General features: G+C 49.1%; 3 protein-coding genes across 4 annotated transcripts in view; 1 reads left to right on the top strand and 2 right to left on the bottom strand.

Annotated features, from left to right (window-relative positions):
- The first annotated feature begins 397 nt into the window (after positions 1-397).
- On the top strand, positions 398-12,592 carry LOC122379706 (mitochondrial glutamate carrier 1-like). 2 transcript variants are annotated; one of them, XM_043362108.1, is made up of 8 exons: positions 398-684; positions 4,673-4,755; positions 6,002-6,136; positions 6,376-6,525; positions 8,793-8,926; positions 9,221-9,412; positions 9,926-10,082; positions 10,632-12,592. In XM_043362108.1, the coding sequence occupies exons 2-8, from the start codon at positions 4,715-4,717 to the stop codon at positions 10,771-10,773; spliced, it is 951 nt and encodes a 316-aa protein (XP_043218043.1). In that variant the 5' UTR covers positions 398-684; positions 4,673-4,714; the 3' UTR covers positions 10,774-12,592. The 2 variants fall into 2 exon arrangements, with proteins under 2 accessions (XP_043218043.1, XP_043218042.1); XM_043362107.1 differs by having other exon boundaries at positions 606-684; positions 9,202-9,412.
- Positions 2,571-3,352, bottom strand: LOC122379708 (holotricin-3-like). The gene has a single exon (XM_043362109.1). It carries the CDS (start codon positions 3,322-3,324, stop codon positions 2,833-2,835), a length of 492 nt encoding a protein of 163 aa, XP_043218044.1. The 5' UTR covers positions 3,325-3,352; the 3' UTR covers positions 2,571-2,832.
- The window catches only part of LOC122379705 (2-aminoethylphosphonate--pyruvate transaminase-like), a 29,128-nt gene continuing 14,217 nt past the window's right edge, over positions 12,528-27,438 (bottom strand). Inside the window, exons 3-5 of the mRNA XM_043362106.1 lie at positions 21,064-21,164; positions 13,819-14,221; positions 12,528-13,503 (exon numbers count right to left, since the gene is read on the bottom strand). Coding sequence (XP_043218041.1) covers positions 13,028-13,503; positions 13,819-14,221; positions 21,064-21,164 — 980 coding nt within the window. The 3' untranslated portion in view covers positions 12,528-13,027. The remainder of the gene's footprint in view (positions 13,504-13,818; positions 14,222-21,063; positions 21,165-27,438) is intronic.

Genomic DNA, 27,438 nt, shown 5'->3' with positions numbered 1-27,438 from the left:
AGCTTTTCCAGGGAAGTTGGTGGGGAAAAAAGTCGTCAAACCCACAATGTCCGATTATAAAGTTGAATAAAATGCCACTGACTGAATCAATTCCTATCATTACAGACATATTATTTTGCATCAAACAGACATTCCAAAGCTCTTCAATGCGAAAAAGATTAATTTGCAAAGCAACAAAGTCTTAGAAATCAGCTAAAGTTAGTCGGGCAAAACGCTTATTGGTGGGGCAAAATACCAAGTTGGTGGGGTGGGGCAGCCGCAGCCGCCCCACCAACTGTATAGGAAGCTCCGCCCCTGTGTCGATTGGTGATCTCCGGAGCCGCCCCCGCTAACATTCCTCGCGTTCTCGCCTTCTCGCCGATCTCAAAGCGAGTACTAATCAGCTGCTATTTTGACCACTTTCCGGTGGAACACACGGGACGCTCACATGCAGGGTTTAAAGGCATTGCTCGAAGTTATTATGTTTCGTTGCATTTCATGCAATGTTCAATGGTCTGTGAGGATTGAGAGCATTGAATTGTTTTGTAGAGTTTGAAAGCTTCGGCGTCTATGTTTTGCATCGTTTTAGGCCATTAAACGTTTATATGACATATATGACGCGTGAGGGTCGAATGAGAGAAACTTGGGGGCGGTGAGATTTTGGAGTTTTCCGTTGGTTTTCCTGCTGGCTCTGGTGATTGACGGGTAAGTTTGTTTCAAATAAATTGGAGAAAAACTAAGAAAGCAATAGATTATCAAATCATCAGGTTTCTGACAATGTAATTTGTATAACATCATTGATGCTATTGCTCCCCAGTCCCCACTGAATTCCACGTTTTTATGGTCTTGAAAGCAGCCTGGAGAGGTCTGCAGAGGAGACTCCGGATTCTGCAAAAGAGGGATTTTACATGATACCAATTGGCTCTGTTGTGATGGAGATTGCTAGTTCAAATACCACTGGCAGCAAGAAATTATTTTGTGTGATTTACTGATCAGCGAATGACGCATTGATGCTATAGGTCCAACTCACAGTTGGAGCCTAATGCACCTTGCTGCTTGCTAGTGAGACATTTTCCACCAATCATCCTAATGCTGGTGTGCTTTTGTTGAAGAAAACTATGTAAGGTGGATACTGGATAGTTCAGTGTGTCAGTGAAGGCCAAGGGGCAATTCCAACATTTGTAGTTTTCCATTAAAAAACCAATATTTCATAATTTATAGTTAAATAGATGTTTTGGTGCAGGCCCTTCCCTTGTGTCTTCTCTTCAATCCAGCATGATTGGTTTGGTTGGGCTGTTCGCACAGTTCAGATTGTCAACCTGGCAGCTGTCTGGTGCATTTAGGCATGCTGATGCCTGAATGCAGTCTGGCTGCATATAGCCTCAGCATCTTTTTCAAGGCATTTGGGTGAAGTGAAATTAATGGACAATGGTTAGAGCAACACAGCATGTAGCTGTGTTTGTTGTAAACAGTATAAATCAAGATCAATATTATGTGGTTTGACCATTTCCCAGTCTGCAAAACGTGGCAGGGTTCGACGAGATCTCGTCGGGGCAGACACTGTGGGGCAGGGGCAGAAATCAGGGCAGCTTTTGAGAAGTTGGGGCAGAGTTCGGCTATTCCGGGGCTGGGGCGGGGCGCACGGTACCGGGAGAAAATAATAAAGAAGCGGAGTATTGTTGAAACGCGCGAGAAAAAGTGGGCTGCGCCACAATCGTCGCTAAAGCGCAGAAATTGTCATTTGAAACTGCTGCCATATTCAAATTTCCCTTCATCAGGGCTATGAATGTTTTCCGCGCCGTGTTTCGTATTAGCAACCAAGGAAAGGTTTGTGTGTGAATTTCACGAGCCTTGATCAAATCGCCCCAGACCTAAGAAGTAAGAATCATACCGCGACCGATTTCAGCATTTGCACGGGCAATGTATTTATATGTGTGTTTTTTATGCCATACATAGTTCATTTAGGGCATAATCTAACCTGCCCCGAGTAGATGCCCCATTTGGGGCAGAAATTGGGCTGTCCGGAAGTCAACTGCCCCATTTGGGGCAGGATTCCGGCTGCCCCAAACACCTCGTCGAGCTGGCTGCCACGTTTTGCAGACTGGACCATTTCTGTTAGGTCCCAGCAGATCCAGGTCATGTCAATGACCCAAGTGTCAAGAAAATTTGGATATGCTAAGATACCCTACATGAGGAAAACTGTATATGTTGTCCTTGGTTGCTTAGTCTGTATTTGATGATAAGCATTGGTTTTATTCAATAATTGTGTGTTTGTGCATTTGTTTAGGCTGGGCCAAGTCAGGTCAAGCCAACTGTAAGGTGACCCATTGGATATGTTTTGTAGGAAGGTAGGTGTTGATCACCACTGACAGTCTGTGTAATGTGCCACTGCCATGGGATCAAAAACCAGTTCACAAATGCCTTTATAAATGCCTAACTTAGGTTCAAAGTCCAAACAAATGAAAACTTATAAAAGTTATGTGATCATGCCAAGTGAGGTCACCAGGACCAGAAGTCAACTACCTTGACCTGAGTGAGTCTGACCTTCACAAGACCTTGACAGCCACCGTAATTTGGGACAAACATTCTGAATGTATATGTATTCATCTATTATTACAAAGAAGTCTGGAAACACAAATATAATGGCCATTGACATAGGTCAAACCCCCATTCAGGCTGGGGCCCAACATTCTCTGCAGAAACAGGTCACATTCAGATAAATTTACATTTGGAACATTCTGCCCTCCCAAAAACACACACTTGGGTCCCATGACACCACTGGCTCTGCCAAAACTCTCCAGTTGGTGGTGTCTGTGGGACGTATCCAGCAAGCCAGGGAGCCCATTAGCCCAGCTAGTGGTAGCCTCCGCCGTAGCCACCGTAGCCGCCGCCGTAGCCTCCCTTGTGTCCTCCGCCGTAGCCGCCGTAGCCGCCCTTGTGTCCTCCGCCGTAGCCACCGAAGCCTCCCTTGTGTCCGCCGCCGTAGCCGCCGTAGCCTCCCTTGTGTCCGCCGCCGTAGCCGCCGCCGTAGCCGCCGTAGCCTCCCTTGTGTCCGCCGCCGTAGCCGCCGCCGTAGCCGCCGTAGCCTCCCTTGTGTCCGCCGCCGTAGCCGCCGTAGCCTCCCTTGTGTCCGCCGCCGTAGCCTCCCTTGTGTCCGCCGCCGTAGCCGCCGCCGTAGCCTCCCTTGTGTCCTCCGCCGTAGCCGCCGTAGCCTCCCTTGTGTCCGCCGCCGTAGCCGCCGTAGCCTCCCTTGTGTCCGCCGCCGTAGCCGCCGTAGCCTCCCGGGCTGGCCAGGGCGAGTGCGCAGAGCGCAGAGAGCACCACCAGAGCCGACAGGACCTTCATGCTGATCGCTGGCTGACAGAACAGGCTGTGACCTGGCCCTGACTGGTCGGTGGCCGGTTTTATACCAGCCGGCGGCGGCGGGCTGACCCAGCGGTGTTGGGTCACGCCCGGGGTACCGTGACGGGTCACGCGTGCACCGTGACGCTCGAGGTGCGCCGTGACATGCGGTGAACTCGTGAGCAACCTTCACGACCGGGCGTGGTTGGATTTCGCACGTTAATAGTATACATAAACGCGAATTGTGCGTGACCAGTTTGTGACGAACACTGTTACGAACTGTATGTAAAACTGTTGACTAATTGAACAGTAAAGCAATACTGCCAAATAGACGCTGATAAATAATTTCGCACCTAAATCCTAATTAGAGTTGCAAAGTTTCCCCCAAAGGCTGCTACCGGCACCGCCCCGCCCCACAAATTTTTTGGGGGATACCGGCATGCTACCACGCCCAAAGCAAAAACACCACCAAATTACCGGCATACTAAAAAACCTGCATTGTTGATTCCAGTTTACCCCTAGAAGAGATGCCACATTTTCCTCTTAGTGTCCAAAGTTTGAATCATATGCTAATAATTTTTTTTGTGCAAAACCAAAAATACCGGCATGCTACCGGCAGTGGCGTACGCACATACAGGACATTCCGTGCATGTCCTGTCCCTTTGGCTCATCGTCCCCGGCGCCCTCAGTGACTGGCGCCCCTCTGTCCAGTGTTGGCGCTCCTCCAGTCGATAGCGGCGCGCTTCTAGTTGATGGCGAAGCCCCTCTGTCCAGTATTGGCGCTCCTCTGGTGATAGTGGCGCCCTCCTAGACGATATGGTGGGCCGGTGGCGCCCCTTTGTCCAGTATTGGCGCCCCTCCAATCGATAGCGTCGCGCTCCTAGATGATGGTGGGTGGCGCCCCTCTGTCCAGTGTTGGCGCCCCTCCAGTCGATGCCCTGGTCCTTCGCAAATTCCTGGGTACGCCACTGGCTACCGGCAAGACATGCCAGATACCACAAAAAACCTGCGGTAGTGAAAAATTACCGGCATGCCGGTAATGCGGTAGGTAAACTTTGCAACTCTAATCCTAATGCCTTTTGACGTACGTGCAGCGTATGAATTCCGGTTGCCTGTTTTTGCGGAGCTCCAGTATATGGCACTCAGGGGAGGTTTTATTCACTAGAAACTAAAATAATAGCGGTTGGAGTGCTGAATGATTGTATTGATTAGCTGTTTTGTCTTCATAAATTGGCTCTGCTGCTTGTTGATTTGATTGCTTTGTGAAATGTGTAGGAGAGAAAATTGATGAATGTGTTTGGTTTATGTACTTCAAACATACCTAAAGCACCGTTTAAACTATTTTTCGCAGGCAGTTACATTCGTCTAGTTTTCGATCCAAAGTAGCGGCACAATGACTGCCGGTAACGCAAGCCAAGCTCCGCAACAGTTCAAGTAAGTTTTCAACGGAGGAAAAGCACGTTGCTTCAGAAAACATACTGTTATAGAAATTGTGTATTCATTTGCTGAATAATTATGTTGTTATAGTGCAACTTAATAATCAATATAAAGCTTTCGAATGATTTCAGGTATTTGAACGTTGAGCTGAGCATTGTTAATAAGATTATTAGAAGGATGAATAACCTGTTGCTCATTTCTATCAGAAATAGAAAAAATAAACCAATATATATTCGGGCGTGGCCCTTCTTCAGTGGTACAAGATCACAATAAAACAAGAGAGACGTATGTGACACACATGAGGCAAAATACAATATTTTGAATCAAATCACTCACAGATATTTTGCATGCGCTTCCAAGATAGGCGTCGATCTAGATTTAGATAGTAATAAATAGCTAATAAATGGTGGCACAGTACATACATATGGCACATACATACATATATATAGGTACAGTTCAATACGATACAGGTAAGCTCGGTTTGCATAACAACATTTATATGCCTAGATAGGTCATTTTAACGAATCATCGTCCTGTACATCGGGGCATGATATTCGGGGCTGTTACATTCCGCGGACGGAATATCATGCCCCGATGTACAGGACGATGATTCGTTAAAATGACCTATCTAGGCATATAAATGTTGTTATGCAAACCGAGCTTACCTGTATCGTATTGAACTGTACCTATATATATGTATGTATGTGCCATATGTATGTACTGTGCCACCATTTATTAGCTATTTATTACTATCTAAATCTAGATCGACGCCTATCTTGGAAGCGCATGCAAAATATCTGTGAGTGATTTGATTCAAAATATTGTATTTTGCCTCATGTGTGTCACATACGTCTCTCTTGTTTTATTGTGATCTTGTACCACTGAAGAAGGGCCACGCCCGAATATATATTGGTTTATTTTTTCTATTTCTGATAGAAATGAGCAACAGGTTATTCATCCTTCTAATAAAGCTTTCGAAGCTGGAACTAAAAAGAAAACGAATTTTTTTACTTCGTTTGACTGAAATCTGCCGATATCTGATGCTGTAGGTTCAAATGCGAAGCCAGTCTTGTGACGAATTAGATGAAGTAAGTTTTGACTTTTCAGTGCTTCTACAGCTTTGCTAAAGACGCCGTAACTCGCTGCCAGGTGCTGGCTGCGTCGCCCTGTTGCGCGCTGTTTACATTCCGCCGCCGTGTTCCGAGTCGCCTGGCGTTACATCCTGCCTTGCCACTGTTCTCAGACTCGTGCCGAAGATCGTGAACGGCGGCATTGCGGGCATCATCGGCGTGACGTGCGTGTTCCCGCTGGACCTGGTCAAGACGCGACTGCAGAACCAGCAGATCGGGCCCAATGGCGAGCGCATGTACAACTCGATGTGCGTACCCGACCGTATCCCGCCGACTTGCGGCTAGTGCAACTGCACTGCAAACTTTTGGAATGCTGAATTTTGCAGTTTCATAATCAGCTAGGTGTAATAGTATGTTATCAACGCATTTGCAGTGAAATGAATGTATAAAATAAGAAGGTATGTAAGGTGACGCCCGAGGCAACAATATCGCGCCTCAGTCCGACCACCACTGACTGACCTGCCGTCTTCCATTTGCGGCGCCACAGGCTGGACTGCTTCCGCAAGACGTACCGCGCCGAGGGCTACTTTGGCATGTACCGCGGCTCGGCCGTCAACATCGTGCTCATTACCCCCGAAAAGGCCATCAAGCTGGCGGCCAACGACTTCTTCCGCTACCAGTACCAGAATAAGCAGGGGTTAGTGACTAGCAGTAACAGGACGAGCTGGGTTCAGTGCCACCGAGAGACCGGGGTCGGCCGAAGTGCTGAGTTTTTTTTTTTTTTTGTCGTGGTTAGCTTCAGGTTGCTTGGGGTAAATGGCTGCTGACATCTGAGGTTGTGATATACATCGATTATAAGTTAACCCTCGCCGGCACAGGCCATTTTGAGTCCTTCGACGGCACAAGGGGGGTTGGTACGACCCCCCCCCTCGCGTTTGGCCCCTGATCGAGCTAGAGCTTCGCGGAAAAAACGAGCGTGTTGCCCGTCACGAGACGAAGCCGATGATACCCAATTTTAACCCGCGCACCGACGGGGGGGGGCGGATATCCGCCCCCCCTGAGGTTTTTCGCGGATAGCGGGAAAACCGCGGCGCGTAGCGCCGCGAAATTTGGTATGACTATTCTCTCATCAATTTTACACATGGTGTGCAAGTTTGAACCTCCTAACTTTTAAGGTCAGGTCACCAGGTCACTTTGAATGACCCAACCTCAAGTCACTTTTTTGCAACTTTGTCACAGTGCCAGAGCTACAGTAGATGTCGGAGGCCTTTGAAACTCGCAGGATGTTATTAGGTCATTAGTAGCTACAATTTGTATATCTCGGAATTTTGATGTCGGTGACCTAAGGTCAGGTCAATTTCGCGACCTCCCCATTATAAGTCAATGGGGGAAAAATCAACTCCCTGTTTTTACCACTAAAACGGGTCGGAATGGCCCCATATACCATACATGACTTCACATACGATCAACCTTCACTACCTTGAGGTCTGTTTTGCTGTTGGGCAGCTGTAAGGTCATGTGACGTCATCAAAGGTCACCAAAGGTTTTTTGCCAATAACTCCTTACAGGAACAAGATACAGCCGCGCGGATGGTCTCATTGTGTTCAGCTCGTCAAGACGCATCGAATGATATACATGATGACCTCGAGGTCACGTGACCTGAGGTCAACCTTTGACCTTGACCTTTCGAGGTCAACATATATATCATTCGATGCGGATTGACGAGAGGATCACGATGATGCCCTTAGTTTGTTCCTATCTTGACTACTTCGAAAGTTATTCGAGAAAAACCCTCTCCATATCTAGCGCCGCCATTTTGACTTTTTCGACCCCTGTGACGTCATCTTTGACCTGACCTGAAAATGACCTTAGTAAAAATTGTAGACCTTGTCCGTGCGTATCCGATGCCGTTTACCGCTTGTCGCTATCTTGCTTCGTTCTCGAGATCTCAGGGGGGGGGGGCGGATGACCGCCCCCCCCCCCCCGTCGGTACTAAGTTGGCGCGGACCCCCGTCGGTGCGCGGGTTAAGGTCCTAGGTCATCGGGTGACCTTCCAGGTCAGGTCAATGACCCGAAAACCGGGAAAATCGGGACCTGTTAGAAAGTCGTAAAGTGTGGTTGCGACATGGTTTTCCGGGGTGCTGATCACGAATATCGTGTTAGTTTTGATCATAGATGATGTCTTTAAGCATTTAGACCAGGTCGGGTCAGGTCAGGTCAGGTCAACCGGTAGGGGTTGTGACGGGTAGTCGTAATACGTGTCAACCGCCTCGGACAGCTTCGTAACATGTTACGAAGGCACCAAAACTACTTCGTAAATGTTCAAATGGTTGCTAAATTCGAATTCAGCTCCAAAAACTAGCCTAGAAACATGTAAAACTCGAAAAAGTGAACCGAGGTCACCCGAGGTCACCAAAGGTCAATGACCTGACCTAACCTTCAGGTGACCTTGACAACCACCCTAATGCATGGGAGCAACATCAAATCACATGTTTGAGCGTTTGAAACCACGAAAAGCTTGCAAACGCGCGGCTAATGCGAGCCGACATGCGCCGAACCGCGATTTCGGCCAAACATGGTCACAGAAAAGAGGTCACAGGTCAAAGGTCATTGGGGTCAGGGTCATGAAATTTTCAGGGTAGGTGTAAAATTGATCAATGCGAGGGTACTGAAAGTTTCGTCGCGATCGGCCGCTTTTTACGCGAGTTATTCGCGAAAAACCTTAGGGGGGGTTGCATCAACCCCCCCCCCCCCTGTGCCGGCGAGGGTTAAAGTAGCTCTTGGGAGGTAAAATTTTGGTTTTGCGTGTATTTCTGGTATACGGACTCCGTCATAATGTTGCTGTTCAACTGGGATGTGTGCCAAAACCATGCCAAAACAATGCATCAGTTCATTTAGTGCAGGGCCTGTCGTTTCCATCAGTATCCACTTGTGCTGTAGTGCTGACCGCTCCTCCGTCGTCAGGAAGCTGACGTTGTTCCGCGAGATGGCGGCCGGAGGCAGCGCCGGCTTCTGCCAGATCATCGTGACCACGCCGATGGAGCTGCTGAAGATTCAGCTGCAGGACGCCGGCCGGGTGGCCGCCATGGCCAAGGCAGGTCAGTCAGCGCCGCTGCCACGAGCGGTGTCAGTCACTGCAGGTGTTGTCGCCTCGAACGGTGGATTCTTACAGTGTGCGTCATACTCACTGTGGGTGTTAGTTTTCGGGTGTGCCGGAATTGCTGCAGGGCCCGCAGGGGAACTATAGAAACGCCTCGTTCACAATATTTCGTCGTTCGCTTATTCATATACTCTTACCTGTTACTGATTACACAGAAAGATATGTTCTTGTTTTTGATATTTCCAACAATATTCCGTTTTTTTAATTATGTAGTGTTCGGTTGCCTTTTCAGCCGGCTCTGGTGCCGAGGTGCCCCGCGTCTCGGCCCGTCAAATCACCATGGACCTGCTGCGGACACGCGGCATCACGGGCCTGTACCGCGGCACGGCCGCCACTATGCTCCGGGACGTGAGCTTCAGCTGCGTCTACTTCCCGCTGTTTGCGCACCTGAATGCGCTCGGGCCGAGAAAGGGCGATGGATCGGGTGAGTGGAACAGGGGAGATGGGAGCCAGTCTCGGTCAGCGATCCATCGCTCGGCAGCTGGGAGTGTGCCGGACGTGTGTGCGTTGAGACATGACCGTCTGATTATTTTCATTTGAGCTGGAGCGCGTCACAGAGCAATGTGCGGTCAGTGGATGGTTTACACTGAGTTGAGTGTGGTCTGCTGTTGCTATGCACGTGGTCGCAGTGATGACTCAACTGTCGTGGGTGGATACCGCCTGCTGGCCCTGAAATGACTGATGGTTTATGCGATATTGAGCTGTATCATCCGTCGTGACAGACTGTCTTGTGGGTGTGTCTGACGTGCCTGTAGTCGGTTCCCCTGACAGTGATGTGCGCTTTTTTAACCCTGACAGTGGTGTACCCGTTCCTCCCCAGGCGAGGCATTGTTCTGGTGCTCCTTTCTGCCTGACCTCCTCCCCCTTCCCCTCCCCAGGCGAGGTGGTGTTCTGGTGCCCCTGTCTCTGTGTTTGACCCCTCTCCCCTCTTCCCCAGGCGAGGCGGTGTTCTGGTGCTCGTTCCTGGCCGGCTGTGCCGCCGGTTCGCTCTCCGCCCTGGCCGTCAATCCGTTCGACGTCGTCAAGACGCGACTGCAGGTTATCAAGAAGGGCGAGGGCGAGGCGGCCTACAAGGGCATCGCCGATGCGTTCCTGTGAGTACCGCTGCTGCTCCGCCAACGTGCCGTGGCTGGGATGGCTGAACGGGCCGCGGGGAGGGAAGCGCGGCTATATGGTGTAGCTGCATTGTTCCCGAGTGGCGTCTACCTTATTGAGGATGAATCTGTAGCTTGGGGAGTCGATAAGACGTGATGCGATTCATTGACTGCTCGTAAATTATTGGTTGATTTATGCGTAGTTACGGACAGTTGAGCTCATCTAAACATTGCTTCGTCACCCGTGTATGTTTGGTTTATTGCTAAGTGTGCTGTTTTTTTTTTTTTTAATCCGCTGGCCTCGTTTACATCATCCACTGTCCTGCTTATTTGTATTTTATCTGTTTTATCAGCAGTGCTGCCACGACCACACCTCCGGAACTTTTTGTCGTCGCGCGGGACGGAGTTATTTCTGTTTTATCTCCCTATGTCGAGTGTTTCTGGGTGTCCCGTTAGATGTTTATGCAGCAGCTGACTACCCGCCTGCTGTGTTTTTCTATGTACATACGTCGGCCTGCCTGTGACCTGACCCTGAACGCTCCCCGGCAGGAACATTATGAAGAACGAGGGCCCCAAGGCGTTCTTCAAGGGCGGCGCGTGTCGAATGATCGTGATCGCCCCGCTGTTCGGTATAGCGCAGATGGTCTACTATTTTGGCGTGGCCGAGAAGCTGCTCGGCTACCCCCGCTAGGCGTCTGACCCCGGCTGGGCGACTTTAGTAGGAGATTGTTAGTTGCAATGTGTAGCTGGACTGATATTGGCAGTGTCTGAACCTTCAACCCACCCCGCCGGTATGACCTGTTCGGTATGATGTCCTAGTTTGTTGTCAGGACTATCCTCTTTTCTAGCAACTATCATCTCTTCTATCACGTTATCCTTTCACTATCCTATGCGCTAGTGAGACACTATCACGGTATAGAGTATCACCCTGACTTGCTCAGTACTCTTATGGTGTTGTAGTTTGGGATGCGCACCGTTCTCAAGTGCTTATCGTAGGGCCTTTCCCTTTCCTATACTGTCTTTTTGTGATACCAGTTTTGTGATACCAGCGTCATGGTAGCTCCGTCTGATGACTCAGGCGTACCCTACGGTACTTGACTTAATGGAAACATTGGTGAATTACCTGGTAGACCTCTTGTATGTACACTTAATTGTAATACCCGAATGTCAAAACGTAACTAGGGCTGAAACCCTTTAGACAAGACAACCATGCATGTCCATTGTCCATAACCAAACCTTGTATTTTGACTGTGCACTGTATATGGCTTTGGAAATCAAAACCACATGGGTTCAGATGTAGTTTGCGGCAATCCCCGTGACAAGTACACTAACTAGTGCAATGTCTAGCTGCCAGTGTGATGCGGTGTGTGTAGGCCGTTGGTGTCGGTGTTGTGACGTTGTTTGATGTGTTGGTGTGAGCGGCGCCCTGGGGTCGCCAGACCTGTGGGCGGGCCGCGGTACCGTCTCGTCGAGCACGGCTTCCAGTACAGGCAGTGTGTAGAGGTCGAGGAGTGTAAGGGAAGCAGGGCGTCGGGTGCCTGGAGTGACACGAGGGCGACTGGAGTGACAAGTTAGCTTCTGGAGTGATGCGGGGCTGTTTGGAGTGGTGCTGCAGGGCCTCCAACGCATGGTGTGCTGTGTGAAGACGTCTGGTACGAGTGATCTGAGAGGCTGATGTGTAAATTTGGTGATGTGGTAGAGCATCCTGTAAATTTGGTCACATGTGAGGGCGCCCGGCGTCTGAGACTATGTGTGAAGACGCCCGGTACGTGTGCTGCGAGAGGGCAAACGGCGCCTGACGATGTGGGGGCAAACGGCGTGAGGATTGGCGTTGTAGCGAGTCATCTGGGTGAATCAGAGATCTGAGGAGAGACGTCAGAGGCTAAGTACGACCTGTGTTAGATTCAGTGAATTGACGCCGGGGTGAACATATAAGACCGAGTGTTTCCTAAGTCATTCAGTTTTATTGTCGCATGGTTTGGTCTGTGCCATTGAATTGTGCTCGGCGTTCTGATAATGGATAATTAAGCAATGATTATTGTTAATCGGTGCTATTGCTTGGGGACATGTAACGTTAGGCACAGCTTTTGTGATCATACGCTCTTAGGTCGATTGTTTGAGGCGTGACTGATATTTTGGGAAGGTTTGAGGTCCTGTTCTTTCAATCCAGTTGACTATGTTCGGTGCTCACGCAGTGTTTTCGGTGCTGATTGCGACCAGTAGTTCAGTGTTTGTGACGATTTTGTCTACGTATGTCCGTAAATTAGTTCATTCAATTTAACGTTTGATCTAGTTCTGTCGTGGGTAACTGCGGTTTGTGTATACTCTAGCTATACCGCGGACTAATTTCGCCCTTAATTAGCTGGCCCTCGGCTGATGGGTTTTCAGTTTTCAGTATTGAGAGGCCATTCTCAATGACTCGATCGAGACAACATTGCACTCCTACACAATTGACGGGTGTATTTGAGCACTGGCGTTGGCGTTGTAACAATAAACTTCCTACGCCGAGACTGTTTTCTACGATAAATCAATGCTCTGATGTCTGCTATCAACCTGCTGTTGGAGGTTGATCAGTTGAAGGTACGCGTTTCGTCGATGGCTGCGACATTGGTTCTTGGCTCGGAACTAGGCTCCACGGATGCAATCACTGTGTTCTGTTGACGTCTTCACCGACGTATTGTCCTCATAGGTGGCGGAAGGGGGGGGGGCACCGGGGCACCGTGCCCCCTTGGCCCTTTGAATTCGGCATTTTATCATAAGCCATATACCTAGGCGTTTCATGGAAAGAATGGGACCAAAAGTCGGCAGTGCCCCCCCCCCCCTCCCTTAATTGAAGGTGTTCCGCCGCTACTGATTGTCCTCAGCTGACATAGGAAGTCGTAGCTAACTTCATTGTTCTCCGCGTACGTCACTTGTAGCTGACGTCATTGCCTCGGCTGATGACACTAGTCGTAGCTGACGGGCGTGGTGACGCCCATCTCCTTCAGTACGTCCCTCACGCCTTCCACCAGTCGCACCATATCCTCTTGATGCAGGTCCCCGATGTTCCCCACTCGGAAACAATCCGCCTCAGTAACCTTTCCCGGATAGATGACTAGCCCTCGCTCCGAGAGGCGCTGGTACAGCTCACTGAACGAGAACAGCGGGTCGCTCGGACACAGGAACGATGTGATGATGTAGCAGTCATCGCCGTCGCGCACCAGCTGACGGAAGCCGAGCTCGGTCAGGCCGCGCTTGACGGTCGCGTTGTTGGAGCGGTAGCGCTCGGCCTGGGCGGCAACCCCGCCGGCGGAGAGGAGGTGCTGCAGCGCGCAGTGGAACGCCAGCATGGTGTGTGTGGGCGGTGTGAACCGAAACTGGCCGGTTGACTCCAGGTTGAACCACTGCTCGTACAGGTCCAGACTCAGACTGCGGCTGTTACCTGTGAGGGGGAGGAGGTGGGGTGAGTGGGAGAGAGAGAGAGAGAGAGAGAGAGAGAGAGAGAGAGAGAGAGAGAGAGAGAGAGAGAGAGAGAGAGACCAAACCACTCTAGCCTTATGTTGAAAAAGCCATCAGGAAGTTTACGATTGACTCATGTTCTCAGTTCTAAAAGTTTGACGGTCACCTCTTGCCACTTTTGGCTCTTTGGCGCACGTACTGAAATGCCGTCTTTTCGTTTCTCTATACCTACGAGCAGTTACGTCTCCGCCATCCCTGCTCCCCTCAGTCGCTCCTATCTTCCACCCTCGGCGCTCACCCTTGGTGGTCTCCAGGTGCTTCAACCGGCAGATGGCGAACGCGAAGCCGGGCACGCCCTCGATACACTTGTTGGCCGAGCTGACCAGGTAGTCCACTCCCGCCTCCTCCAGGTCGAGAGGCACGGCGCCGAAGGCACTCATCGAGTCGACTACGAACGCTGCGTGCGGCTGAAGCCGGCGCACTGCCTGCCCGATTTTCTGGACCGGGTTCAGCACGCCGCTGCTGGTCTCGCAGTGCACGGCGGTGACGGTCGTGAAGGAGTCGGAGGCGAGCAGCTCCTCAGCGGCAGACACGTCCAGCGCGCGGTCCTCCGGGAACTCCCGCAGGATGTAGGGAATGCCGGCCGCCTCGCAGACCTTGGCCTGTCGCCGGCCGTAGGCGCCGTTACTGAGTATCAGCACCTGACGGCAGACGGTCACCCCAATCACATTTAGTTAGCGAGTCGGGAGTCACCGACCGGGAATGTCCAGTTGAATGCTATGCGATATGACCTCCTTCAACCAGCTTCGTGACCTAAATGGCTCCGACCTGACCTGACCTTGACCTGAGCTAAACACCCTAAGTTGGCCCCAACCAAATAAAAAGTAGGTATATCATTTGCTGCGCCTGAGCATGAAGAACATGTTGGTGCCAAAATCGCGAAACTGCGACCTTTCTGGCGAAGTTAATTACCTAAACCGAACCCCTATGGTGCACTTGACTTGACCTCAGAGGCCACCGGTTGACCTGAGACCTTAACCCTCGCCGGCACAAGGGGGGGGGTTGATGCAACCCCCTAAGCTTTTTCGCGAATATCTCGCGTAAAAAGCGGCCGATCGCGACGAAACTTTCAGTACCCTCGCATTGATCAATTTTACATCTACCCTGTAAATTTCATGACCCTGACCCAAATGACCTTTGACCTGTGACCTCTTTTCCGAGACCATGTTTGGCCGGAATCGCGATTCGGCGTATGTCGGTTCGCATTAGCCGCGCGTTTGCAAGCTTTTCGTGGTTTCAAACGTTCAGACATGTGATTTTATGTTGCTCCCATACATAAGGGTGGGTTTCAAGGTCACCACCTGAAGGTCAGGTCAGGTCATTGACCTTTGGTGACCTCGGGTGACCTCGGTTCTTTTTTTCGAGTTTTACATGTTTCTAGGCTAGTTTTGGAGCTGAATTCGAATTTAGCAACCATTTGGACATTTACGAAGTAGTTTTGGTGCTTTCGTAACATGTTACGAAGCTGTCAGAGGCGGTTGACACGTATTACGAATACCCGTCACAACCCCTACCGGTTGACCTGACCTGACCTGACCCGACCTGGTCTAAATGCTTAACCCGCGCACCGACGGGGGGGGGGGGCGGATATCCGCCCCCCCCTGAGGTTTTTCGCAAATAGCGGGAAAACCGCGGCGCGTAGCGCCGCGAAATTTGGTATGACTATTCCCTTATCAATTTTACACATGGTGTGCAAGTTTGAACCTCCTACCTTTCAAGGTCAGGTCACCAGGTCACTTTGAATGACCCAACCTCAAGTCACTTTTTTGCAACTTTGTCACCGTGCCAGAGCTACAGTAGATGTCGGAGGCCTTTGAAAGTCGCAGGATGTTATTAGGTCATTAGTAGCTACAATTTGTATATCTCGGAATTTTGATATCGGTGACCTAAGGTCAGGTCAATTTCGCGACCTCCCCATTATAAGTCAATGGGGGAAAAATCAACTCCCTGTTTTTACCACTAAAACGGGTCGGAATGGCCCCATATACCATACATGACTTCATATACGATCAACCTTCACTACCTTGAGGTCTGTTTTGCTGTTGGGCAGCTGTGAGGTCATGTGACGTCATCAAAGGTCACCAAAGGTTTTTGGCCAATAACTCCGTACAGGAACAAGATACAGACGCGTGGATGGTCTCATTGTGTTCAGCTCGTCAAGACGCATCGAATGATATACATGATGACCTCGAGGTCACGTGACCTGAGGTCAACCTTTGACCTTGACCTTTCGAGGTCAACATATATATCATTCGATGCGGATTGACGAGAGGATCACGATGATGCCCTTAGTTTGTTCCTATCTTGACTAATTCGAAAGTTATTCGAGAAAAACTCTCTCCATATTTAGCGCCGCCATTTTTAATTTTTCGACCCCTGTGACGTCATCTTTGACCTGACCTGAAAATGACCTTAGTAAAAATTGTAGATCTTGACCGTGCGTATCCGATGCCGTTTACCGCTTGTCGCTATCTTGCTTCGTTCTCGAGATCTCAGGGGGGGGCGGTCATCCGCCCCCCCCCCCCCGTCGGTACTAAGTTGGCGCAGACCCCCGTCGGTGCGCGGGTTAAAGACATCATCTCTGATCAAAACTAACACGGTATTCGTGATCAGCACCCCAGAAAACCACATAGCAGCCACACTTTACGACTTTCTAACAGGTCCCGATTTTCCCGGTTTTCGGGTCATTGACCTGACCTGGAAGGTCACCCGATGACCTAGGACCTTAACCCTCGCCCTGGCAGGGCATTTTTCATAACACGGCCTGGCAGGGGGGGGGGTCGATGCGACCCCCCCTCGCGATTGGCTCCTATGGCACCTAGAAACACCAAATTTGGTAGGTAGGTGGGCCCCCTGGAGTTCTCGCCCCTGTGCAAATTTGGCTGCTCTAGGTCAATATTTAGGGGGGTTTTGGGGGGTATAAATGTAAAAATGTCGCTAAAAACAGGTCAAAAGTTTTTCGCTTATAACTTTTGATCTAATTGAGATAGAGCAAAAATAAAAGCACCAGTGAACTCAGCACGTCAAGGCGCGTCGAATGATATACGTTTTGGCTTGCCTAAGTGTACTTAAAGTTTTTCTTAAATTTTAAGTAAACTTAAATTAATAAATTAAGTTAAAGTTAACCAAATTGCATCATATTGCATATCATTCGATTCGGCTGATCACCAGGAACACAATGATACCATTTTTTAAGCTCTAGCGTCATTATGTGCCAAGTTATTGGCAAAAACGTCATTTGACCTCAGTTGACCTCATTTGACCTGACCCATGGATAAGTACACCAAACAAAGAAGCACCAAGTGACCTGCTGTTAACCCGCGCCGGGCCGGTGCTCTGAAATTCCGCGCCGGGCCGCGGGGGGGTGTTTGAACACCCCCCCCCCCTTCTAACTCGGCTCCTGGGCCAAGTAGCGACACGCGGTAAGCGGCAATCGAAAGAACGTCAAAAATAAGGACGAAAACACTTCGGTCATTTTTTAGGTCAGGTCAAAGGTCAGGTCACCAGAGGTCACCAAAGGCAAAATGTTGACTATTTCAACATTTTGGAAACTGCCAACGGCTATCTCGGGAACCGATAGAGCTACAGCGCCGCAAAAAAGCGCATTCGATAGCCCTTTTACAGACCTTTCTGAGTAATGTTCTCAGATTTGACCTTAGGTCAACGGTTTAGCCTCCAGAGGGCAAAAACTCCAAAAATAGCCGTTTTTACGAAAAAACGTTTTTTCGGCAATAACTTTTGACTCAAAAGAGCTATGACATTACTTTTGCCAGCATCGTGTTCCTCTCGTCGAGACGCGTCGAATGAACTATAATTTGACCTTGAAAGGTCAACTTGAAAATTTGACCTCAGGTCAAGGTCATGACCTGACCGAAAAAGGTCATGTTGCACATCAGTCGATCCGCAACGTCGAGCCAAACACATCTAAGGCGTTTTCAGCGCTCTAGCACGCCTCTATCAGAAGTAATCATCGAAAAACTGTTAGATTCTGTTCGTGACCTGAGATGACCTCGGGGACATAACGAGGGGTCACAGTTGCCATTTTCTGGTTCAGTGTGTCTATTTTACCTACATCTCGATGTTTGAGAGTGTCTAGAATAGCGTTCGTGCAAAACAGGCGCTTTTCAATTTTCTCCCATTGACTTATAATGGGGAGGCCGCTAAATTGACCTGACCTTAGGTCACCGATATCAAAATTCCGAGATATACATTTTATAGATAGTGTTGCTCTAATCAATCGCTGAAAGTTTAAAGGCAATCGTTCAGTCGGTGTAGCTATGACGAGCATTCTTATTTTTTCTGAGGTGAGGTCACTTGGCGTGACCTGGTGACCTGACCTAAGGTGACCTGGGTCTGAAATTTTAACAACATGTGCGGAAAAGATGCACAAACAGGTGTGCCAAAAACGGCGGCGCTCCGCGCCGCCGTTTTTGAGATATCTGCGAAAAACCGCAAGGGGGGTGTTCAAACACCCCCCCGGCCCGGCGCGGGTTAATTACTGTGGTTTCAAATCGCAAAAGTGATAGAACGAAGCGGATATCTCCAGTATTTTCCGAATTTAGTATTTTCCCATAGGCTTAACATTACGACGTAATGACCTCTAACTGACCTCAGGTCAGTGACCTCAAAAAACCCGAACTATATGTTATACAACTCGGTGAACTTAGTACATCCTGAAAGTTTGAAGGAAATCAGTGCAAAACTGTGAGTTGGACAGGTGCAAAAAGAAAATTGAAATTTGACCATGACCTTGTACCGGTTTTTCTGACCTGGTGACCTGACCCAAGGTCACCCGGACCTGAAATTTTCAGGTCATATGTAAAAAGGTTGCCCCATAGGCTGTGCCAAACTTGGCGGCGCTGCGCGCCGCCATTTTTACGCTATCTTCGAAAAACCTTAGGGGGGTCGCATCGACCCCCCTCCTGCCAGGGCGAGGGTTAAAATTGGGTATCAATGGGGTGCGCGGGTCGTCAGCGGTCGCAGACGCAGTGACCACATCTCCGATGTCATCGAGCGGTTCGGCTGGCTGCGAGCTGGTGAGTTAGCCGAGTACCACACTATCTGCGCAGTCCAGCGAGCTATCACCACGAGAACTCCTGAATATATCAGTCAAACCATCGGTCCATTAGCCCGCGACCTACATGACCACAACACAAGGCACGCCGGCAGATTGACACAACCACGACCCCGAACCGAGACGGGGAGGCGCCGACTGTGTATCAGGGGGGTCTCGATGTTCAACGACATGAACTTGGATCCGTATTTGCCATCGTTCCGTCGAGAGGCAAAAAACGCGATTCTTACCAGACGTCACTGAGGTGGTATTGGTGTGAATGTCGTGTGCGTGATTTGTGTGTGCTATGATGATGCCATACCATGTCTACTTACCCTATGTTTTATCGGTTTTATCTGCTTTACGTGTCAGGTGAAAAGCCACTTTTTGCTGTGGACCCTCGATGAATACATATCTGAATCTGAATCTGAATCTATCATCGGCTTCCTCTCGTGACGGGCAACACGCTCGTATTTTCTGCGAAGCTCTAGCTCGATCAGGGGCCAAACGCGAGGGGGGGTCGTACCAACCCCCCCCCCCCTTGTGCCGTCGAAGGACGCAAAATGGCCTGTGCCAGCGAGGGTTAAAAGCGGGTACCTATTGCTGTGCCTCGTAACGGCGCACACGCTCCTTTTTGGCGAGGTTTCTGGCTTAAAGGGACCCTCCCACCTTCAAAAAAGCTAATGAATTGGCATGAAAGTGATGTCGCTCGGTTCAGAAAGAGCAAAAACGAATATCTAGGTACCAAATTTCATCGAAAAATATTCACCGGTCTTCAAGATATTAGACATTTAGTTTTGTTTACTTTTTGGGATCTCCGCTGTTCCTAGCGACTTTATTTGAAAGTGCGGCATTTGTTGCGCGCAAAGCAGCATATACCACCGCGTGCTACAAAATGTTTTAGTCAAACATTTAAAAATCGTTAGATATCTGCGATGACGTCACACATTCAGAGGGGTATTCCTATGCATTAGCCCCTCTGAATCAAAATGCTGCAATTTTGAAATTCAATATTTCCGATTTAAGGCATTTCTCGATGTTGTGAGTGCCGAAACCGGTAATTGTGAGCCAGGGACCCCATTTTGGATATCTCAACTCAAATCTAATGTTAAGGTGGAAGGGTCCCTTTAACCCTCGCCGGCCGAGGGGGGGGCGGGTGCCGCCCCCCCCCATAGGGTTTTTTTCGCGATAACTCCGAACACGCTGGCGATAGAGAGCTGAAACTTGGCATACCTGACCTTTGATCCAAGCCGGATCTTTTGACACCAACCGCATTTTTGGGTCAGGTCAGGTCACTGACCTATGACGTCATAAGTGAACCTCTGCACGGTCTTCAGATGTCGCAACTTCGCAACGCCCTCACTGCCAGAGGAGATGTCACAGGGAAATGAAACTTGCAGGATCTAGTATCCATTATGAGTCCCACAACTTGCATATCTCGGATTTTTCCTAAAGGTCATATGAGGTCAGGTCATTTTCGTGACCTCACCATTATAAGTCAATGGGGAAAATGAAAACTGCTATTCTGGCGCCGGAAACGATCTCTAACTATCTCAAGCACACAGAATCGTGATTTGATGCACTCCTTGCAAGGTTAGATGCGTCATTTTTGCAATGTTGACCTTGCGTGACGTCATTTATGACGTCATCAAGGTCATATTAGTTTTTCGTCAATAACTCTTGATCAAATTGAGCTAGCGAGTCGGGAAAGCCACCAATGGACTCAGGAAGACCTGCCGAATCGAATGATATGCGACATGACCTCTTTCGACCAACTTCGTGACCTGGGGGTGCTGACCTGACCTTGACCTGAGGTCAACACCCCAAGTTGACCTGACCCGGACAAAAAGTATATCATTCGACGCGCCTGAGCGAGACGAACACGATGCTGCCAAAATCGGCGCTCTGCGGCCGTTTTTGCGAAGTTATTCACCAAAAACTGAACCGTACCTTGGGGCACTTGACCTGACCTCAGAGGTCACCGGTTGACTTAGGACCTTAAAATCGGGTTTCAATCTCTGCGTCTCGTAACGGCGCACACGCTCGTTTTTTCTGCGACGCGCTAGCTCCACCAGGGGCGAAACGGCGAGGGGGGGGGTCGTACCCCCCCCCCCCCTCGGCCGGCGCGTATGTAGAAAACCAATAGGTCCGGCGACTGGGTTAATTGGGGGTGCAGCGGCGAGCTGCGCGAATTCCATCTCTCTCGGCCAGGCGTATTGTGCAAAACCAATAGGTTCAGCGGGGATAAGCCTGGCGAAAGTATTCGACTTTACTGATCATCTTACGGTAAAAGGCAAAACATTGGTTTCGTGGCGTTTAGGTACGGAGAAACATGGAATGGGAAGAAAAGGAGGATGATCGACCTATTTCAATTTTATCCTTTACCCACTGCGTTAAAATGTGACCTGACCTGAGGTGACCTGAGCTGACCTTTGCACCGTCGCGGGGTGACGCCGTCTGAAGCACGGCCTCAACTGAGAACGTCCCGCTGCCCTGCATCGGTACCGCTGTGAACACTTCGTCTGACACACCTGCGGGATAAAGAGAAAAAGTGTTATCACCAGGGCTGCTGTATGGGTTATCCAGCTATTTGGCAGATTTTGTCACAAACTTGCGAGTGATAAAAAAACGCACTCATAGACGCATAGCACATAGGGCAAGCGACATAAGCTTAAGTACCTAAATCTTAACGATAAAACATTTACCCTCAATTCAAATAAAAGCCAAGTTATTTAACCCTCGCCGGCACAGGGGGCTAGGTTAGGTTGATGCAACCCCCGCCCGTAAGGTTTTTCGCGAATAACTCGCGTAAAAAGTGGCCGATTGCCACGAATCTTTCAATACCCTCGCATTGATCAATTTTACACCTATCCTGAAAATTTCATGACCCTGACCCAAATGACCTTTGACCTGTGACCTCTTTTCCGAGACCATGTTTGGCCGGAAATCGGAATCGCGATTCAGCGTATGTCGGCTCGCATTAGCCGCGCGTTTGCAAGCTTTTCGTGGTTTCAAACATTCAAACATTGTGATTTGATGTTGCTCCCATACATAAGGGTGGGTGTCAAGGTCACCTGAAGGTCAGGTCAGGTTATTGACCTTTGGTGACCTCGGGTGACCTCGGTTCACTTTTTCGAGTTTTACATGTTTCTATGCTAGTTTCTGGAGCTGAATTCAAATTTAGCAACCATTTGAACATTTACGAAGTAGTTTTGGTGCCTTGGTAACATGTTACGAAGCTGTCAGAGGCGGTTGACACGTATTACGAATACCCGTCACGGCGTCACAACCCCTACCGGTTGATTGACCTGGCCTGACCCGACCTGGTCTAAATGCGTAAAGACATCATCTCTGATCAAAACTATAAACACGATATTCATGATCAGCACCCCGGAAAACCACATAGCAGCCACACTTTCCCAGCCAGCAATTTTGCTCCGGGCCCAAGCAGGCTCAAGTGCGGATTGCCCAAGATTTTTAGTCGGGCTAAAGTCGGCTAGGGCTTGGGCTAAAGTCGGCGTATGACACAGAAACGCCGACTAAAGCCCATGCTCTGCCGGAGGTATGCCCGCTCTGCGAGCTCCGGGCAGCCGTAGTTTAGCCCTAGTTGAGCGACGATTGGCGTTAGCCCGATTTAAGCCCGAGCAGTGAATCCATTTATATAATGGAGATTACTCTGGGCCCGAGCGGGCTGAACTCCGGCAAGCCCACTCTGTGTGCCCTGTCTATCCCGACTTAACCCTCGCCGGACCTATTGGTTTTCTACATACGCGCCGGCCGAGGGGGGGGGGCGGGTACGCCCCCCCCCTCGCCGTTTCGCCCCTGGTGGAGCTAGCGCGTCGCGGAAAAAAACGAGCGTGTGCGCCGTTACGAGACGCAGAGATTGGTACCCGATTTTAAGGTCCTAGGTCAACCAGTGACCTCTGAAGTCAGGTCAAGTGCCCCAAGGTACGGTTCAGTTTTTGGTGAATAACTTCGCAAAAAACGGCCGCAGAGCGCCGATTTTGGCAGCATCGTGTTCGTCTCGCTCAGGCGCGTCGAATGATATACTTTTTGTCCGGGTCAGGTCAATTTGGGGTGTTGACCTCAGGTCAAGGTCAGGTCAGCACCCCCAGGTCACGAAGTTGGTCGAAAGGGGTCATGTCGCATATCATTCGATTCGGCAGGTCGTCCTGAGTCCATTGGTGGCTTTCCCGACTCGCTAGCTCAATTAGATCAAGAGTTATTGACGAAAAACTAATATGACCTTGATGACGTCATAAATGACGTCACGCAAGGTCAACATTGCAAAAGTGACGCATCTAACCTTGCAAGGAGTGCATCAAATCACGATTCTGTGTGCTTGAGATAGTTGGAGATCGTTCCCGGCGCCAGAATAGCAGTTTGAATTTTTCCCCATTGACTTATAATGGTGAGGTCACGAAAATGACCTGACCTCATATGACCTTTAGGAAAAATCCGAGATACACAAGTTGTGGGACTCATAATGGATACTAGATCCTGCAAGTTTCATTTTCCTGTGACATCTCCTCTGGCAGTGAGGGCGTTGCGAAGTTGCGACATCTGAAGACCGTGCAGAGGTTCACTTATGACGTCATAGGTCAGTGACCTGACCTGACCCAAAAATGCGGTTGGTGTCAAAAGATGCGGCTTGGATCAAAGGTCAGGTATGCCAAGTTTCAGCTCTCTATCGCCAGCGTGTTTGGAGCTATCGCGAAAAAACCCTATGGGGGGGGCGGCACCCGCCCCCCCCCCCCTCGGCCGGCGAGGGTTAAGCCATAGAAGTGAGTGGGGTTTATACATTGCAAACTGCTGTGGCTTTACTTGGGTTCGGCTCGAGTGACGGCTCCTGTTTTCTCAAGTCTCGACTTGACTCCATCTTGCTTTTGCTTCACACTGGATCAAGTAGCAAGGAGCAGCCAATGCACTTTCAGCAGGTTGTGTGGTTTTAATGCATATTTGAAATTGCTACGGTCACTCATATGCTCTGTTAACCGGTCATCGAGCATTGCGAAAGGAAAGTAATGGTTGACTTTGATTGAATGTTTATTTCAAACGACTACAGACACGTCAAATGAAACACAAATACATGAAACAGTGGACTGCAAACTGCAGCAATAATATGGCATGAGTCATGAAAAAGCGCCATCAAAACTATAAATCAATCACAAGACCCGCTATCCTCCCTCCCCGTTCGGCGTTCATAATACTTGGTTGAACACTTAACCGAAAGCATAAAGTAAGGACAGCAAGTAATCGCTCATAAGACATAACCCTCGCCCGTATTGGTGTTTTTCCAGCCGAGAACGTATAAGGGGGGGGGGGGGGGTCCGTTGGACCCCCCCCTTGCCGTTTCGTTCCTGATCGAGCTAGAGCTTCGAGGAAAAAACGAGCGTGTTGCCCGTGACGAGAGGAAGCCGATGATACCTAATTTTAAGGTCCTAGGTTATTGGTTGACCTTGCAGGTCAGGTCAATGACCCAAAAGTCGGGAAAATCGGGACCTGTTAGAACGTCGTAAGCTGCTACGGGGTTTTTCGGGGTGCTGATCACGAATATCATGTTAGTTTTGATCACAGATGATGTCTTCATGCATTTAGTCCGGGTCGGGTCAGGTCAGGTCAGGTCAACCAGTAGGGGTCCTGCTGGGTATTCCTAGTAGGTGTCAACCGCCTCTGATAGCTTCGTAACATGTTACGAAGGCACCAAAACTACTTCGTAAATGTTCAAATGGTTGCTAAATTCGAATTCAGCTGCAAAAACTGACCTAGAAACATGTAAAACTCGAAAAAGTGTACCGAGGTCATCAAAGGTCAATGACCTGACTTGACCTTCAGGTGACCTTGACACCCACTCTAACGCATGGGAGCAACATCATATCACATGTTTGAACGCTTGAAACCACGAAAAGACTGCAAACGCGCGGCTTATGCGAGCCGACATACGCCGAATCGCGATTCCGGCCAAACATGGTCTCGAAAAGTAGGTCACAGGTCAAAGGTCATTGGGGTCAGGGTCATGAAATTTTCAGAGTAGATGTAAAATTGATTAACGCGAGGGTACTGAAAGTTTTGTCGCGATCGGCCGCTTTTTACGCGAGTTATTCGCGAAAAACCATGGGGGGGGGTCCGTTCGACCCCCCCCCCCCTATACGGGCGAGGGATAAAGCAATTAGCAAACAATCGTTTATAAAGAACTTCACTCTGGTGAATGGGAGCTTTGGAGGCGTCTGGCTCCTCCACACAGACACACACACATCTGCAGTAGGTGGTCGGCCAGCTTTCGGCGCAGTTTCCGTATGTGTAGGTATACCTACTTAATTATAAGCAGGCAGTTTCCGCTAAACCACTTGGCGAGGGCGACAGCGGCGTCAACCCGGTCCTGGTTTGTATAACTATTCCATTTTTTGGAACCATTTGCTCTAATGGTACGTATAGTCGGTCAAATATGTATCTTTCCCGGCCGCCAAGTGGCGCTACGGTCTGGATTCGATAGTTGGCTGAGCCCACACCCCAGCTGCCCTGGCGGCTCTGGCGGCCCTGTGACGTCACGCGCGGGGGGCGGAGCTACACAGCGGCCGGCTGGAGAGTGACCGCAGACCAGCACTGGACGGCCTCGCCGCCGGGTGCTCCGGCGGGTCTGGCCGGGAGAGGCGAGCAAGCGGATGCGTTAGGAATCTAACGAATGTGAGGGCAGCGCGATGGTCTAATGATGGCTGTGCTTTCATGCGCCGTGTAAATTGTAGACTGAGTGCTATGAGCTATCAAAGGATTATCTGGTGTTTCAACAGGGGTCGCTGACCTAAAAATTAAGATGGTTGCTCTTGATACGATCTAATGCTTGGTGATATGATGATTAGCGCAAGAGAAATATTTAATCGAATTATGACCGGTTATTTTTTGATAAAGCAAAAACTTTTTTTTTTGGCATTAACGGGAAAGCGTTAAGCCATATCTACTGAAAATCTTAGCCGGGCCGGGGGGGGGGGCGATTTGCGCCCCCCCCCCAGGTTTTTCGCAGATAGCCGAAAAACGGCGGCGTGCAGCGCCACCAAATTTTGCATACCTGTTTTTCCATCTATTGCGCATACTGTGTGCGAATTTTGACCTTATATGACTTAAGGTCAGGTCAACAGGTCGGTTTGAGTGACCTAACGTCACAAAAAGTTTGAACTTGCACCAAAGCTACAACTGTTGACCGATCGATATGAAACTTTCAGGAGTTAGTAAGGGTGACAATATCCACAAAATGTATGTCTCGGATTTTTTATCTATGACCTGAGGTCAGGTCAATCTCACAACCTCCCCATTATAAGTCAATGGGATAAATTTCAACTTCATCTGAATGCCACCCGATCCACACAATATATTCAGGATCATGGTGTTGCAGGTCCCTGGTCCCGGCATCTCAAACCTAAGCTAACGTTCTCCACTCTCCAATTCAGATACCTATCGAAACTTTTCCGCGACCCGGTGCTGTGGCTCAATCAGTGCACAGTGGGGATTTTTCCGATCTAGCGCCTATTAATTCAAAAAATATTTTTTTTTTGATTTTTGTTTATTTTTTGTGTCAGTAGGGCTAAAAAATGTCTGAATTTTTCATATATGGCATTGTTTTATCTGTATGTCCACAGCAAAACTAGGAAAAATGCGCCCAAAGTTCACACTCATGCGTGATTACTCAATGGGCTCAGCAAGGCCCGAAAGTATAGCTCAATTTCATTGTCCTGTCCTGTTGGTTTTAATCTTGCGAGGTCTTAAAGTTGCATATCGTCTGAAAGGCACCTTTATTAGGAATGGAATGGCAAACAGAAAGTATGCCACAATCTTACTAAGGTCACAAAAATGCCCTTTACAAAAAACCCTTACAGACACCATATTGAAGGAATGGTATTCTAAATAAATGTAGGAAATCAACAATGTTCTCCACACTTTTCCACTCCGAAATATATCCTATCGAATTCGCCACTTTCTTCTGCACAAGACAACGCCTGGTTTGGCTGCCGAAACTTGCCTGAACACGGAATATTCACATTAGAGTATCTTAACACCCCACTCGAGGAGCGCTAGGGCAAACAGCACGATATAGGTATGTTCAGGACATAGGCGAATAATTTTACTTCGTGATTTATATGATGCATATTTTCTGAGACACATTCATTAGGAATAGGATGACAAGCGTAAATTATACATACCGTAACCTTATTAACCCGCGCGGGGCTGGGGGGGGGTAAATTTTACCCCCCCTCGCGAATTTTTGCGATATCTCAAAAACGGCGGCGCGCAGCGCCGCCAAACTTTCAGTACCTTTTCTTACATCAATTTGACACGTTCCCTGAAAATTTGAGCGAAATCCGTCGGAAATTTTTTGAGAAATTGACGTTTTAGTGACGTCATGTTCGCCATTTTCGCCTCAAAAACGGCAAAAGTTCAAACGCCGCTAACATCTTCATTTTTAAAGGAATCAAGACGTAACAAAAAAGGTTATACGTAATTTTACTTGGTCTATCAAATGGCTATCTCGGTTTTTTGAAAATTTTGGATTTTGGCCTAATTTTTTTCAAAAAACTGACTTTTTTTGGAAAATCATTATAAAATCCAAAATTTTGATTCTATCGAAAAAACCGGAATATATGTCAGAGAAGTGGTCTATGTGCACCTACATACCAAATTTTAGAAGAATCGGTTCAAAAATGTGGGAGTTATTCAAAATTTTATGACGTCGCGACACACAATTTTTTTGAAAAATGACTTTTTTGGAAATTCTAGACCTCGTACGGAAACAAAAATAGCACCATTCGATTCGCC

This window comes from Amphibalanus amphitrite, unplaced genomic scaffold, assembly GCF_019059575.1.
Source record: "Amphibalanus amphitrite isolate SeventyFive unplaced genomic scaffold, NRLGWU_Aamphi_draft 000083F_arrow, whole genome shotgun sequence".
Taxonomy (NCBI): Eukaryota; Metazoa; Arthropoda; class Thecostraca; order Balanomorpha; family Balanidae; genus Amphibalanus; species Amphibalanus amphitrite.
Note: the sequence above shows the minus strand (reverse complement) of the source record. Positions and strands in the feature narration are given on the sequence as shown.

Excerpts from the sequence above, each read along its gene's own strand:
- LOC122379708 (XM_043362109.1), bottom strand. The coding sequence starts at position 3,324 with ATGAAGGTCCTGTCGGCTCTGGTGGTGCTCTCTGCGCTCTGCGCACTC.
- LOC122379706 (XM_043362107.1), top strand. The coding sequence starts at position 4,715 with ATGACTGCCGGTAACGCAAGCCAAGCTCCGCAACAGTTCAA. Across the intron at positions 6,137-6,375 it reads GAGCGCATGTACAACTCGAT|GCTGGACTGCTTCCGCAAGA; the intron begins GTGCGTACCCGA and ends GCGGCGCCACAG. Across the intron at positions 10,083-10,631 it reads GGCATCGCCGATGCGTTCCT|GAACATTATGAAGAACGAGG; the intron begins GTGAGTACCGCT and ends GCTCCCCGGCAG.